This window comes from Mustela nivalis (assembly GCF_964662115.1).
Source record: "Mustela nivalis genome assembly, chromosome: 3".
Taxonomy (NCBI): domain Eukaryota; kingdom Metazoa; phylum Chordata; class Mammalia; order Carnivora; family Mustelidae; genus Mustela; species Mustela nivalis.
The window spans coordinates 78,467,541-78,483,718 of NC_139022.1; the positions used below are offsets into that span (position 1 = coordinate 78,467,541).

General features: G+C 45.0%; 1 protein-coding gene across 7 annotated transcripts in view; it reads right to left on the reverse strand.

The window, feature by feature from the left end:
• The window catches only part of PDE8B (phosphodiesterase 8B), a 260,450-nt gene that overhangs the window by 107,605 nt on the left and 136,667 nt on the right, over positions 1-16,178 (reverse strand). For all 7 annotated transcript variants that reach the window (XM_082724779.1, XM_082724778.1, XM_082724777.1 and 4 more), the window contains 3 exons: positions 7,792-7,982; positions 4,405-4,464; positions 1,775-1,832 (listed from right to left, as the gene is read on the reverse strand). In XM_082724779.1, coding sequence (XP_082580905.1) covers positions 1,775-1,832; positions 4,405-4,464; positions 7,792-7,982 — 309 coding nt within the window. The remainder of the gene's footprint in view (positions 1-1,774; positions 1,833-4,404; positions 4,465-7,791; positions 7,983-16,178) is intronic.

Genomic DNA, 16,178 nt, shown 5'->3' on the forward strand with positions numbered 1-16,178 from the left:
CCGAGTAGACTATGCACCTTCCTGCAGGCTCTGGATCGGTTCCCTGATTGGACAGGCTAAAGGCTGGTTTCAGTGATAAGTGGGGCTATGAATGACTTTTCCTGCCTCAGCACAGCGGGAGAAGCATCTCTAAACCTAGTAGAACTCTGTCTTAACTCAAGCAGGCCTGCTTGCCAAGTTCCCAGACTGAATGGGGCCACTGGCTTTGTTACACAAACTCTCATTTCTGCTGGCCTGCCTCTCTGCTAACTGCTGCTGGACCACAAGGCTGCCAGGAGTCATCCCTAGCCATTTGGGGCAGAAAGGGCTGGAAGACACTCTGCAGAGCCAGTGTGGCTAGGTCTCTCCTTCCCTGCCTGGGCAAGAAGGGGAGGGGTCACTCCAGGCTACTCTCCATTCTCTAAACAGGATCTGCAGGTTGGGAGATGCTGGGAGCTACCCTCAGCCTTGGCTATAAATTAATCCCTCTGCCTGTGCCAAGTATGTAGCACAGGAACACTTCAGGCTGGATATGGCCTTGACTCTGAGGACCATCAGCTCTGCATGCCCCACTCTCGGCTCGAGAGCCACTGGGCTGTATTGCTTCCAGGAGCTATTGCTAGCCCTGCCAGTCAGATAGGGCCTGAAGACACACTCCACAGCAGCTGGGGCTGGATTCCATTCCTTGCCTGGGCAAACCAGGAATAGAGCCAGCAAAACTCCTCAGCTGAGGATCCCAATCAGCTAGATCTGTACCCTGCAGAGCTCCCTGGTCAGGTACGCCTATGATGGGTTTCTGCAGATGAGCAAAACAGCTGCATGGGGTGACTACTTGGGCCACACAGGTACGAACTTGGTCTGCCAAGTCCCACCCCCTTCTCAGTCAGGGGTCAGATTCCCAGTGGTTGACCCATGCACACTCCCCTGCTATCCCTGTGGGGTAAGATCAGAGCAGGGGCTCCCACAAAGCAACCCAGAGTGCTGGGGTAGGGGAGGTCATCGTCACCACAGAGGTCTCTTTCCCCTAGACCAGACAGGGAGGGGGCGGGGAGGCCGTGTGGTCAGTGCGGAATGACTTCCCTCACCCTGCTAACACAGTCTGCCAGGTCTCTGTGAGGCAGGGCTGGGCATGTGTGAGCCTCACCTCCACGTGCAAGGAAGCTCTCAGCAGCCTCTGGCGCTTCTACGGTTGTGCTCGTGAGGAGTGAAACCAGGAACTACATGTGTCTGTCTTGGTGACATCACCCCTGGAGTCCTCCATCTTAAGCTTCCTATTGAACGCCAGTGTTACTCCCATAGTTGTCACTCACAGACCTTGCCTTTGCTGATGTTTATGGTTTAAATCAGGAGTCCACAGAGGCAAACGCCAACATGGGCCTATCCTTGGGATATAAGCTCTGGTGAGACCTTGGCCAACAGACTCCTGGGTGCCAACTGGGTGGACTTAACTGTATCTAACATCTACAGACATATAACGAATCTCCTTCATGGGACTCATTTAAGTGAGGTGACTTTGGGACTTCAGAATTTTGACCTGGTGTGGGAAGATGTGTTTTGAGGTCATTACATTCCTGTAACTAGGACGCATGAAGTTATGAAGGAAAAAGCCTGACTAGCGGTTGCTTGTGCCCATCCTGTGAGAGAACAGTTACTTCCTTCCCCTCACAGTCCTGGAGCTCTACTGTCTTAGAGCTTCTGTGTGGCTCTATGGCTGCGGTGTTACACGACGGTCATGAGGGGCAGTGGGGAGCATCCGTACCACGGAGAGATGCTGAGTCACCTCCTCCATACATACCCTGTTGAAGCCTGCATGCAGGAGAGGGAGGACTGAGGCCTCTTCTCGGTCACCCGATCTGCAGCAAAGCAGAAAATGCAGTCACTCAGTAGATACAAACCAGGGTTCCTCACACTGAAACATGGAGAGAGAGCAATGAGGCAGGCATAGCATTCGCTCTAACAGTGGCTTCCTGACCAGCGTGTGCCCACGGGATGCACCTGCCTTCCTGGACCCATGTTTGCCTTCCAGATGCAGAAAGAACACGGACAGTCGAGAAAACTCTAGCAGTGTGCCTGAAAGCATCACCACAGGTACACAAGAGTGGCCATCCCCAAAGCTGGGCTGCCCCTGAAAGTTGCAACAAATGGATGGGACAAGGTAGGTGCCGTGCTCATCCCAGACACCACTGTCCTTTATGCTGTCCCCAAACCCTCTGGAAGCACAACTGCCAACCCAAGCCCTGGCTGGGTCCAACTCCCGATGTGAAGAAGACAGCTGACACTACAGACTACAGCACCCCATAGCCCAGTGCAAAAGAAGTGTCATCAGTAATGCCACACTGGAAGGGGAAAAGAGAAAAAAACCCTGATGATGGTTCCTCATTTCATGGGAAGGTTTCCTGCACTGAGCCTATAGCTGGGTCTCAGAACCTCATTTGGGTACAAGGTCTGCTCCTCATGAAGACAGGCTGCATTTCTGGTTCCATCATTTTGAGAGAGAAAGAGTGTCCCTAAAAGAGCCAGCAGGTTAGCATGGAGTATGTACTTTGGAAAACAGAGAAGGAAAAGGGAATACAAGATACTGGGTGGAAGAGCGGGTGGAGAACAGAAAGGACAATCCTGAGGCTTGTTTGTGGCTTTCCCCACAGCTTATGCCTTCCCTCCAGGGAAGAGTAGTCCTTCTTGCTTTTCTGTCCAGGAACTCCAGATTCTACCTTCTTCGACTGATAAATGAGGAGGGGCACAAAGAGAGTCCGAAGGTGTTAATAACACTCTATTTCATAAGCTGGGCTGCACAAACTCAGCATTTGTTTTATTATTTTTCTGTGATCTATGCAAAATATTTTATGTTAAAAATAGGAGGAAAAGGGTGGAAAATAACAAGCCATAGCAAGTCCTTATCTGTCAAGGATTTGTAAGCATTTCTGCTACATGACTATAGTAGTTAAAAAAAAAAAAAATTGGGTTTCTCTTTTGGGTCGGTGGTATGAGCCAGGCTTGGGGAATATGACACATGGCCAGGTGTACTCCTGGAATCCATGTGCAAGACTTGGACACCCTAGTAACACCTCATGGGAGGTGAGGAAGGCTAAATACACACTCACTCATTCCCCTTGAGACCTCATATCCCATCAGGATCATGAGATACAGAACCAATGGGAACAATTTCTTTCCTTTTCCTTGGCCCAGCGAGAGCCCATGGTAGGAATCAAGTGAAGCGACACAGCTCTTAAAAATACACTCAAGGTGGGGTGCCTGGGTGGCTCAGTGGGCTAAAGCCTCTGCCTTCGGCTCAGTCATGATCCCAGGGTCCTGGGATCGAGTCCCGCATCGGGCTCTCTGCTCAGCAGGGCGCCTGCTTCCTCTGCCTGCTTCTCTCTCTGCCTGCAGGGTGCCTGCTTCCTTTGCCTGCTTCTCTCTCTGCCTGCCTCTCTGCCTACTTGTGCTCTCTGCCTGTCAAATAAATAAATAAAATCTTTTAAAAAAATACACTCAAGGAATAATAGGTAAGGAAGAGTGTTTGGTTGGGGTAAAACTTTGAAGCCACGATTTCCTCCTGTACCAATATGGCTTTGGAACGAAGTTATTTCAAATCTCCCTGGGGCCAGGCTTGCCCGAGGGAGACCTCAACTCTCCTGCCTCTGTTGCTGGCTTGTCACACAATCTCTGCCAGCTCCCACAATGGGGCCAAGTCCAGGAGGGTCCTAGGCCCTCATCAAAGGCCTTCTTCTCTCTGAAGCAAAGGATGGCCACTAAAACAAATACAACAAAATTTGATACTGCAAGGATTCCAACGACTGTAGCTTGTACCAACAACTTTTTTTTTTCCTTTTAGGTCTCTCATTTTAAGGGGTGGCCATTTCAGGCGACAGATCAGCAGAGCCGCTGCTCATTCCACCACCTCGTACCTACAGCCCAATCCCCCTTCTGCTGCCTTCCAGCATGGGCACACATCCTACTGTCCTGCTTCTAGACACAGAACAATCCTGACCCCAACTATACAATCCTTTCCTCCCAGTGTATTTAGTGCTTCTTTGTGCTCATGCTGTCTTTTTTTTTTCTTCTTTGTGAAAAACAAGCAGCCTCCCACTTCTTTTCTTCAAAGAAAAAAGGTGAGCGGGAACAAGTTCTCCCCAGACATCGCCCTCAGATCTTCTCTTCATTTCTAGCACGTAACGAGCACCCATTTTTTTTTCCCCCTCATGTGTTCCAGTCTGGGTTAAGAGAAGTCAGGTACAACTGACAGAAACCTAAATATATCCAGAACCTTGCAACACAAAAAACAGCCCTGCAAAGGGAGATCTGAAGTTGGTGGTTGTGGGGCCAAGGGCATGCCCACTGCTCGGCAGGCTCAAAGGCTGGATTCCATCAGACACACGTTTCAGAATGAACAGTACCACTGCCAGCTGGGGATGGAGGGGAGCTTACGCTTGTGAAACCACCGCAAGGATCACCGTGTGCTCAGAAGGATTTGTGGCCCGGATCGACCTGCAACGAGAAGGTTCCAAGTCAAACCAGGTGATCTGGGCTTTGTTACACCAAACGAATGCAGAACTTCACATGGAAAAAAAATGGCACAAAACCCCATCTTCCTCTCAAGAGAAAGCCTGAAAACCCACCAAGACAACGAAGAAAGATGCCCTTGAAGATTAGGACAATCTCTTTGTTTTTCCTTAAAAAAAAGAAAAAAAAGTGTGGGTTTTTTTGTTTTGTTTTGTTTTTTTAAACGCCTGGGCAGTTGTCCAATGGGTCAGATCTGCCAATTTTCCACTTCAAAAACTGGCAAATTCCACTTAAATTCCATGTTTTCTGACTGAAATTCCATTCCTCAAAGAAACTGGCAGTCCCACAGTTCTCCAGTTATCAGTTTGTACTTAGGGAGCTAACTGCATTGCCTCTTTTTTTCTCCCTTTAAAACAGCAGAGAGCTTAGAAAGATGACCTTATAATAAAAATTAAAATACTTGCTGGCAGCTGGACCAACCAATTCAGGTTGAAATTTGAAGGAGATACAAGGAGCTGCCTCATTTGTCTTGGTCGTACTGCTGTTTGTGCTGAAACGCCTTCAACAAGCGGGTCATGAACTAGGGCTGGGCCACGCAGCTCTGCAGCCACAGTCCCTGGTGACCCCCGAGATACCACAACCACCTGTGGGTCGCTCATTCCCTAGGAATTTAGCAGGATCAGAACGAGTAAGGATCTAGAATTTGGAGGTCCACGGGTCTCCTTACAACATGCACTATTGTGTGCTGTGGCTCCAATTCTGGGTTGTCCCTGTCCCGGACTCATGAACTACATGAACTGTTCACAAAGGGCCACATACTTGAATCTTAGTACAAACATGCATGCTTGTGGTGACACATTTCCTCAGTCTGGACTCTGAGATCCCTGGGAAGAGAACCGTCCTTTCCAAGAACAGAAGGCTCAAAGCAGCTCCTTTGTAACTTGTGAAACAACGTGGATTTGTTGCTCTTGCCTAGCTATTGGCATTTCAGCTCTCCCCCACTTCAACATGTTTGTACTACTGCTCAACTAGAAAAAAACAGCTTGCATTGCTTCATTTCCTTCAACTCTCACATTTCCTGACCTTTTTCAGAAAAGGTACTTTCCCGATTTCCTATTCCTTGAGACCTCACTCTATGTGGGTGGAAGGCTCAGGAAAGCGACCAGCTCTTGTCTTCCTGGGAAGGAAAGCCTCTGCTGGAAAATAAATGGCATCTGAGCAAAATCCTGAAGTTCAAGACCTTAATTCACTGTGGGACAGTAAGAGTTAAGTCAAGACCCTCTTTTCAGGCTAGCATGGACTACTTCCTATCCAGCCACCCCACAGCACAGGTCTTGGTAAGGCCAACATGCCCTTTTTTTCTACCTAAGGGCCTACTGAATTCTCAGCAGAAATAGCAGCTACCACCTAATGAAAAAAATGCATCAAGTCGGAGGCTTGCCCTACTCTCTAAGGAAATACTAAGCACTTCTCAGCCTTGTGCAGCCTCTTCCACCCCACTGAGAGGTCAAGGCTACACTGCTAGGCTGTGTTCTAAGGGGTGGGTCTCAAGAGGCTCAAACACTTATTATGAATGTAATGGGGCTGGAGCCCATGCTCCCTTACTTCTTTCGGGACTGGCTTCCATGTTTGGGGTTGCTTCCTGCAGCTTATCTCTTCTTTCTTATTCCTCCAAAGGAACTGGGATGGTCAGGGAGACCCAGAGCTCTTCCTGATTGAGAGGACGAAGGGGGACTGCCATTGGTGGGCAGAGATCCAAGGAAGCATGTCAAGCTAAGGTCCAGGCTTGCTCAAAAATCCAGGGATCTTGGACCATGGAGGACAGTAATGAATGTCCATCTGCCAGGAGTGTGTCCCTTACTTGTCTTAGGGGGACGTGTACCAACAGCCACACATTCAGGAATCTGGCTGCCCTGAATATAAGCAGTCAGTAAACACACCCCCAGATATACAATCTAGCTTCTGACCTATGCAGATCCCCCACTGTTTTTCTGTGCAGCTAAGACAGAAGTACATTAGATAAAAAAAGAACCCTAAATTTCTTTATATTCAAGGAAGATTGTAAAGCTTAGCTGCTAAATTTTGCCTTTACCCAAATAAAAAGCATTTTTTTTTTACACCTGAATCTTGTCTTTAATCATTCCATGCATGCACAAAGGACTATAGTGCTTCTATACAAAATCACTTAAGGAAATTAAGTCAAGACCAAGAAAAAATTAGATCTAGTTATAAAGGACGAATTCTATCCTGTAGCTCATCTAAAAAGAAAAAATATTTCTTTTTTTTCCTTATTATCTCTTACTAAATATTTCTTAGTATTTCTTAATACTTAAGAAAATACTTAAGTACCATCCAAATATTTTATGATACATTTATTCATATATAAAATAATTTCCAAAGAAAATCTTTCTGTGCACAACAGTAAGATTATCTGAGGCCAGTAAGACATTTTAAAATAGGTTCTGTAAGAAAAATTCTTCTTTGAGACACTGAGCAGGATCAAAGAATACAAGGCAAGGCCTCTGATGAGAAATGTCTCTTAATCCAATCATTTCTTGTCAGGATGCCAAAGGATCTAAGAAGCCACTTCCTTACCTTTCATTTCACTTACTAAGATTCAAGAAAATTCTAACTCCATATGTAATTGGAGTCTGTGCTGGTCTAGCATTTAATTAGTGACCTCTTGCTGTCTAGCTTCAAAGCATTCCACTTCTGCTCAGTGGATCAGTTCATCCACAGCAAACTTTTAGGACTGCATTTATTTATGAACCGGCATGTCTTTCCCCCCGGAGTGCGAGTGTTTCTGCAAACAAGTGGGGAGTTTGGAACCCTGCGAGATTTTCTGCTGCTGTAGGATCTACCCATCTGTGTCAGGCAGGGAGAAATGTATATTTCACACATTTCCCATGTTCATTTGGGGACGGAATAATTAAGATATCTGGTTTAAATCCAAACCCTATCCGCATCATAAAAACTGTGTGAATTTTAATGTCTCTTGCGTGTGTGTGTGTGTGTGTGTGTGTGTGTGTGTGTGTATGAAACAGGAGCAATACTTGGGGGAAAAAAACACCTTGACATTTTCAGAGTTACCCAGCTAGCACCTCTCAATTCCCTGGAACTCAAACACGAAAAAACAGAAACGGTGAGATAAGGAGGAGCTCTAGCTTTCATCACAGAAATCTGCATAGACTGCTTAGAAACATCAACACGCATTTTAGAAATACTGGGATGAAACTAAAGCCGTCTCTGAGGGACGGTCATTTTAAGCTATTACGTGAACGTGTAACAAGCATGTTCCATTAGGGAAGGTACCTGCACACCGCTTCCGCGTCAAAGTTTCGCGTCTGTCTGTGATCTATTACGATAATTTCATGATGTTTATCTAGAAAGCATTCAAGGGCTGACTCTGGAGTCCGTGCAATATTGCATCTATAGCCAGCTCTGTCACAGGCCCACCAGAATCCATCACTCTGACTATCTTCCTTTGCAAAGATCAGCAAAACCTGAAATACACACAAAAAAAAGCATCTTACAAGCAATCATCATCCTTACAGATTGTTTCTGACACAAGCCTACAGTATACTGGTTAAAAATGTGGTGTCCAGAGAGGAAAGACCTGGGTTCAAATCCCAGCTTTTCCAACTGGTTCCAGTGTGTCTTTGCACAAGGTCTTTCCACCCTTTGGGCTATTGGGTCTCTATACCGTCAGAGGCGCCACACTAGCTATCTCGGAGACCTACATGAGCACGGAGTGGGTGCTCAGTTGTTCGGGGACAGGGGGCCTGGTACTCATTTTTAATTTCCCAGTTGGCTTTGTTGTTAAATATATTAAGCGGTGATATTAACAGGATAATTAACACAGCTGGGACTATGGTTCCCACATACATGTTTGTTGCCAAACACATACACTGTTGGCCTCTCAGTACCTAGAGGCCAACTCTCTGACCTTAGCAATTAAATCCCTTTAAAGAAACAGGAAAGGGAAGGATCTCAAAGGAACTTCATAAACTTTATCTAATACCCATGCTGGAATCTGGAAAGAATGACCGTGCAAAGAGAAGCTGATGGAGCTAAACTGAGGAAAACTGGTCTCTTCTTGCCTCAATGAGAAGTGCAGCCCCACTCGAAAGAAGGTGCCCAACTTCACCCTGGTCGCCCTCACCAGCCCCTGGGCTCCAATGCCTGATTCTCTTGCAGAAAGCCAGACACAGCCTTACCACCACCTGAACTGGTTCATTTATTTGCTTGATCATGGTCTAACTTCTCCACTAGAATGGAGCTTCAGGACCACAAGGAACTGCCTATGTTCCTGCTCTCCCCCACCCACCCACCCCCACTCCTGAGCTCAGCATCAAGCTGCCACTTAGTAGCTGCTCAGTAAATATATGGTGAGGTAAAGATTAACTACTTATAGAGTTTCCTGCAAAACACAAGGGTTTTACTATTACTGCAAGCCAGAGGTCAAATAAATGTACTTAATTATCCCAAGAAGTGGATAAAACATTGAATATTCTTCAGTGTCCACTCCTGGTTTCAAGAATTAGCAACAGAAGGGGTTTTTCCCCCCTCAACAAGAAAAACCTTTAAACCAAAAACCAGTATCATTTTTTAAAAAATAGATTTCATTTATTTGTCAGAAAGAAAGAGCGAGAAAGAGAAAGAGATCATAAGCAGGGAAGAGGAGCAGAGGGGGAGGGAGAAACAGGCTCCCCAAGCACAATGTGGGGCTCCATCCCAGGACTCTGGGATCACAACCTGAGCCGAAGGCAGTCACTTGAACGACCGAGCCACCCAGGCGTCCCAACCAGTATCATTCTTGATGATGAAATACAGAGCATTTCACTTAAATTCAGAAAGACAAACTGTCCAACCATCACATTTTTAAAATATTTTATTAATTCCAAATTGGCAATATACTGAAAAACAGACACAAAAGTCTAATAAGCCTAATGCACCCATCTCCTAGCTTCAGCAATAACCAACGCTGGGCCAATCTGGCTTCATTTCTATCCCTGCCCACTTTTCTACTCTAGAGTTAGTTTTCAGCAAAGCCTTCATATCCCATCCTTTCAACCATATGAATCTACTGAAGATAAAGACTGTTGAGGGCGCCTGGGGTGGCTCAGTCAGTTAAGCATCTGCCTTCTGCCCAGGTCATGATCCTGGGGACCCTGGGATTGAGCCCCATATCTGGCTCCCTGCTCAGTGGGGAGTCTGCTTCTCTCTCTCCCTCTGCCCGCTGCTCCCCCTGCCTTGTTCTCTTTCTGACAAAACCACAACACCATTTCATACCTAAAACCTCCCCAACAGCTCAACATCAAAATCTGAATGTATCATGAATGTCATTTGCTTTACATTTGTTTAAATCATTTCCTATTTTCCCAAATGCCCACATTTCCAGGAGAGTGTTTTTCAACAGGATTTTGCCATTTTCTTCTCATGGCTTGAAATCACAACCGTAGTAACGCACAAGGCAGCCATACTTACTAAGAGCCCACCCTTGTCTACCACTCCTCAGTCCAGAGTGCTTCTACGAGTTTGTGACCACAGAGCTAACTTCTAGGAAGGAATGGGAGTGGCTCTTCCAAGAGAATTGAAGGGCATCGACTTAGAGATTTGATAATGAAGAGAAAGCCTTCAAATCAAACTATTAATAAGAGAGCTACAATGAAAAAGTCAGGTAGAATCAATTGGTTTGTGTGTAAAGTCGACAGCCCTCTACTTGAGGTAGCTATGGTAGTAACAAGAAAAACTCCAGTGGTGCCTGGGTGGCTCAGTGGGTTAAGCCTCTGCCTTCGGCTCAAGTCATGATTTCAGGGTCCTGGAATCAAGCCCCACATCAGGCTCTCTGCTCAGCAGGGAGCCTGCTTCCTCCTCTCTCTCTGCCTGCCTCTCTGCCTACTTGTGATCTCTCTCTCTGTGTCAAATAAATAAACAAAGTCTTAAAAAAAAAAAAAAAAGAAAAGAAAAACTCCATATACAGAGCCTCAAAGTCAACAAAAGGGAGACCGTTTCTTCTCTGTCATGTCTGGCTAAATGAGGGATTGCTAAACAAGAATCTCACCACTTCAGGTTTCCTGGATACCATCTGGTCACAATAACGGAAAATTACAGTAAGAACACAACTGTACTCCCATGTTGAACATTGCTACAGATTAATCTCATATACTTTATGTATCCTCAGAATAGAGTATACCACTCTGGGAAAAATAATGTCGTTATTGAACAAACATTTCCCCAGCACCTGCTATGTTCCAGGCACTGTTTTTAATTGCTTTGAGTACACTGATGGGCAGAATAAAGACCCCTTGCCCTGCAAGGTGGAGGGACTAAACCACACAAAATAAGCAAGCCAATGACACAACATGCTAAAAGTGTTATGTGCTATCTACAAACAGCAGGAAGGGGTAGGCAGGAGTCAGAGTGGGTATTGGTAGCAGCATTAAGTAGAGTAGACATGGGTGGCTCAGTGGATTAAGCCTTTGACTTTGGTTCAGGTCATGATCTCAGGGTCCTGGGATCGAGCCCTGCATCAGGCTCTCTGCTCAACAGGGAGCCTGCTTCCTCCTCTCCCTCTGCCTGCCTCTCTGCCTACTTGTGATATCTGTCGAGTAAATAAAATAAATCTTTACCAAAAAAAAAAAAAAAAAGAGTAGAGTAGGCCTCACTAACAAACCAACAGATGCACAAATGCCTGAAGGAACAAAAAGGAAGCCTAGTCACTCTCTGAAGGGCAAGTATTTGTAGCAGATGGAATGGTTTTATCGGCCCCTACAGTGGGATGTGCACCCGACGTGTTCAAGGAACTCTAAGGAAGCCAGTGTGACAGGGGAGAGGGGGAGAGGGAGAGTCTAGTTCACAGCAGAGATTTACATCAAGGTAAGGCCATGTCAGGAACTTAAATTTAGATTTCACATGAAAACTCACAACTGACTCAAAGGGAGAAATTGTGTTCTTCAGGTCTTGTTATTTCTCTACTGTTCTGATGCTTTGACAGCTACAGCCTTGCTGACCCTGCAGAGACTGGGCCTCTGAGGGTTGGCAAGAAGACTTGCCTAGGAAAGCATCCTTTGAAGGCAAACCAATCCAAAGCCCATACTCTTGCCACATCTTTTAACATGCTTTAATGCATGGAACCACTCCCCACCTGCCTTCATCACTAGGACCAAGTACCTAACAACCAGAGACAATGGCTACATCCCAGATTCCCCTGAAATGATTCATGGTAGCCAAACTTGCTTACCCTCCCCCTTATCCATTCCTTCCCACACAAGCCACAGGGGAGGTTCTTGGCCATATCTTCCTCCTGCTCTCTCCACCTCCTGGCCAGCCCTGGTGCTGTGTGTGTGGTCCTTCACGGCAAGGTGTGGCAGACTGTTAAGAACTATTTAATCATAGTCCTTTCCTGATCTGTTGGCCTCACTGTACCTGATTAATAAAATCTGCATTTTAGAACAGGACTATATTATAAAAGTACTCATAAGAATTTCTTAGGGTAGTATTTAAAATTCTTTTCATTTAAGGGTGATGTATGGAACTTTTCAACCACTGCACTGTCCAGTTAAAATGAATCTAACACTGCAATTAGTAACAAATTAAAATTAAAAAATTTTTATTTTATTATTTTTTCCAATTTTAGTATACGTGCTGCCAAAGCGAGCACTATTTTATTATTTTTTATATTTTATTTTTTATTTATGTTTAAGATTTTATTTAATTTTACTTATTTTTATTTTATTTATATTTATTTACTTCTATATTTATTTATGCTTATTTATTTGAGAGAGAGAATGAGAGAAAGTATGAAAGGGGAGAGGGTCAGAGAGAGAAGTAGACTCCCCACTGAGCAGGGAGCCTGATGTAGGACTCGATCCCAGGACTCCAGGATCATGATCTGAGCAGAAGGCAGTCCCTCAGTTGGTTAAGGGACTGCCTTCTGCTCAGATCATAACTGAGCCACCCAGGCACACTAAAGTAGAAATTTTTAAAATAATATTCTTCCCATTTATAAAAATAAATAAATCAATAAATGAATGAATAAACAAACCTAGTTTTCTTTTTCTTTTTTCCAAAGATTTTATTTGACAGAGAGATGACAAGTAGGCAGAGAAATAGGGAGAGGGAGAGGAGGAAGCAAGCTCCCCGCTGAGCAGAGAACCTGATGCGGGGCTCGATCCCAGCACCCTGAGATCATGACCTGGCTGAAGACAGAGGCTTTAACCCACTGAGCCACCCAGGCGCCGCAAACCTAGTTTTCTTTTTCTTTCTTTTTTTTTTTTTTTTAAAGATTTTTATTTATTTATTTGACAGACAGAGAGCACAAGCAGGCAGAGAGGCAGACAGAGAGGGAAGCAGACTCCCTGCCAGGCAGAGAGCCCGAAGCAGGACTCAATCCCAGGACCCTGAGATCATGTCCTGAGCCATAGGCAGCGGCTCAACCCACTGAGCCACCCAGATGCCCCCCCAAACCTGCTTTTCAATAATTCAACTCCTACATGGAAAATCTACAGGAATAAAAATATATACATTTTAGAGTAAAGTACTATAGTAATTACCTTTTTTGGATGTAATCAGGCTTGGCCTCTCTGTCCCTATCTCCCAGCACAGCTAGGTTAATGACACTCTGTTTACAGAAATTTGGAATTTGAACAAAAGAGACACAAAGGCTGGGAATGGAGACCTGTGGACAATAAAAAGCCTTCAACTCCTGCTGTCAAAGTACTCAGAGATGGTTCACTGCCACAGCTTCTCAAGTCCGCCCTGAAATCTACAAAGACAAAAACTACATGAATGTGTTTAATTCATTTATTTACTTGGTTGTCAAAAGCAGCTCTTACTTGTAACCAAAGAACAAAACCACGAAGACTTTAAGCACTACAGTCCCTTTCTGTATTTAACTTTGTATTCATCAGTACTTAGTCTGTCAGAGGTGGCCATTTTAAAATATTTACTGGCCATTCACTGAGGCAAATCCAAGAGTATATATTGATGATCTATCAGATAAGAACTGGGGGTAAAAAGCTGATAGGGATGGACATACAGTCTAGTTTCCGCTCCTAGGAAGCAAGCAGGTGAGACAGGTAAAGATAAACACAATAAATGCACTACGAGCGGTGACCACACAAGGGTATGGACATGACGCTAAAATAAGAATCTAGGTATAGAAGGAAACAAGTTTATCAATGTAACTGCACTGCCATAAACACATCGAAAGAGCAGAAAATCTGATCTGGGGTGAAGCCTGGGACAATGAGGCAACACCTAGGCCTGCGTCCTGTCCAGGATCAAAACACAAGTATAGGCAATCCTTGCATCACGTAGTAGAGTCAGATGCTATAAACCACCACAAACAGGTAATCTTAAACAATGGTAAAAATGACTGCCCTAGGACCTTAGAAATTTTTTCCAAACATGAAAACTTTGGGTCAGTTATAACTGTGTGAAATAAAGTAAAAAGCTTTTTTCAGGATGCTGTAAATTAAAAAATTTTCTTTTTAAAAAGAACTCAGTGTAGCGTCAACAGTGTGTGCCTTCTCCAAATCGGAGAAATGGAGGATGCAGTGTGTAAGCCTCTTTTCTATGCCTTGGTGTATTATAAAGCCCTAAGCCTGGGTCAGCTCCAGGATCTTATTCAATATTTTGTCCTCCCCACTTCCCATGCCATGAAATATCGCCCCTGAGTTCCATTAACATACAGTTTTTTACTTCCTCTGTGACATCTCATTCTTTTCACCACAACCACATTCCTCATGGATGCCGCTCATCACTGCAAGCTGACCTCGCTCCGGCCGCAGATCTAGAACACCTCTGTGCAACAGTGTCAACATTCCCACGGTCAGCCCCCCCATCCCCGAACCTCATTTACATTCAACTTCAACTTCCCTCTGGCATTATGAATGTGCATTTCTTTGATGCACTTTCATCCCTGTTGGCCACTTTCCTCCCTTGATGCTCTACCTGCGTACAATGCCACATGAGACACCGGATGGCTACAGCTACACACTAGGTTGTCTGTGCTTGAGTGGAAGGACAGGTAGGCAAGTACTGATCACGAAGACTTTAAGAAAGGGAATGTGATTGATTACTGGTGGGGCTACACATCTGTCAGTAACACAGTGGTGTGTGGACTCCCGTGTTAGCAACCGAGTCCGTATTTACTGCAATTGCTCAATGAGAACACCAATGTAATTGCAATCTAAAACATGCTGTGGGGATCTGGCAGGATTTCTCTTAACTCTGAAATCTGCACATATTAAAACTGTACAAAGCTAGGGCTACCTCGACTGCTTTTCAAATGTAACTACCGGGGCGCCTGGGTGGCTCAGTGGGTTAAGCCGCTGCCTTCAGCTCAGGTCATGATCTCAGAGTCCTGGGATCGAGTCCCGCATCGGGCTCTCTGCTCAGCGGAGAGCCTGCTTCCCTCTCTCTCTCTCTGCCTGCCTCTCCATCTACTTGTGATTTCTCTCTGTCAAATAAATAAATAAAATCTTTAAAAAAAAAAAATGTAACTACCAAGACCCCAAACTCCACGCAAGTCCCCTCTCTTCCTGCAGAGAGAGGACTGCCTACACCTGGTTAGAGGTACCGTGTTTTAATCATCTCTCCGTTCTAACTAGAATGGGGAAGTAAGGGCTGATCCAGGGCAGGGCTAAGAGAATCAAGTGCAGAGAGGTAACACACACCACAGGTCAGTAGGGTGGGGGTAAACCAAGGGCAATGACAAGAACAGAAGCTAGGACTCTCTGGACTCCTCTGGGGGTGACCCATCACCCACCCATCCAGCAGCAGAGCCAGACTCCCATCTCCCAAGTCCTCCTTCAGTGAGCTTGCCATGGCTCCCGTGGCTATTCCCCTGCTTTGCTGGAAATCCAGCAAACACAACCGATTCCTTTGACAAGTTTCACCAACAAATGCTGACAAGCACCTTGGAGGAAAGCAATTCTCAGTCTTGGAGAGTCAAATTAGAATGTAACTAAGTTCTCTGGTGAAGGCTAAAGTATGAAAAACATGAAGTACTATTAACTTCTCCTCAGCCGGAAGAACATCAACATTCCTTATCACTATTCTTTATCAGTAAGAATGCCTCTACACAATCTCTGCATGCATTCCCAACATCTGCTATTATGCATCGATTTTCAGAATACTTGGTTTGGCATTAAGCAAATCTTGCTAACAAGCAGCTCCTGGAATAGATCACATGGATAGATTATTTTAGTTGTATCCATACCCTACACCATTGTCAATCTGGGGGAGGGGAAGGATTCGTTAGGAACAAATGGTATGAAATCTTTTCTTAAATGGCCCTAGAAAAGTGATGCTAGTTACAGGTAGAGTTTGATGAGAATTTAAGGCCCAGCCATTATGCTAAAAGTACTTTAAACATAGGATCTTATTCAATAACCCTTTAACAATTCTTAGAGGTGTGAATTACCACCAATTTGTAAATCTGGAAACAAAGGGTTAGAATGGATAAGAGAATGGCCTACAGCCCCACAACTATCAATATTTGAACTGAGGTCAGCCTGACTCCACAGCCTGTGTAATCATGTTAGGTTTTTTTGTTTGTTTGTTTTCGTTTTTACTCCCTAAAATATGGGGCCAAAATTCCTACCAACTCTGTAATTTCACGGAACTGGCTAGGCTAGGCAGAAGCTAGGACTTGGCAGTACAGTTAAGGACAGACAGGATGGGATATGTAA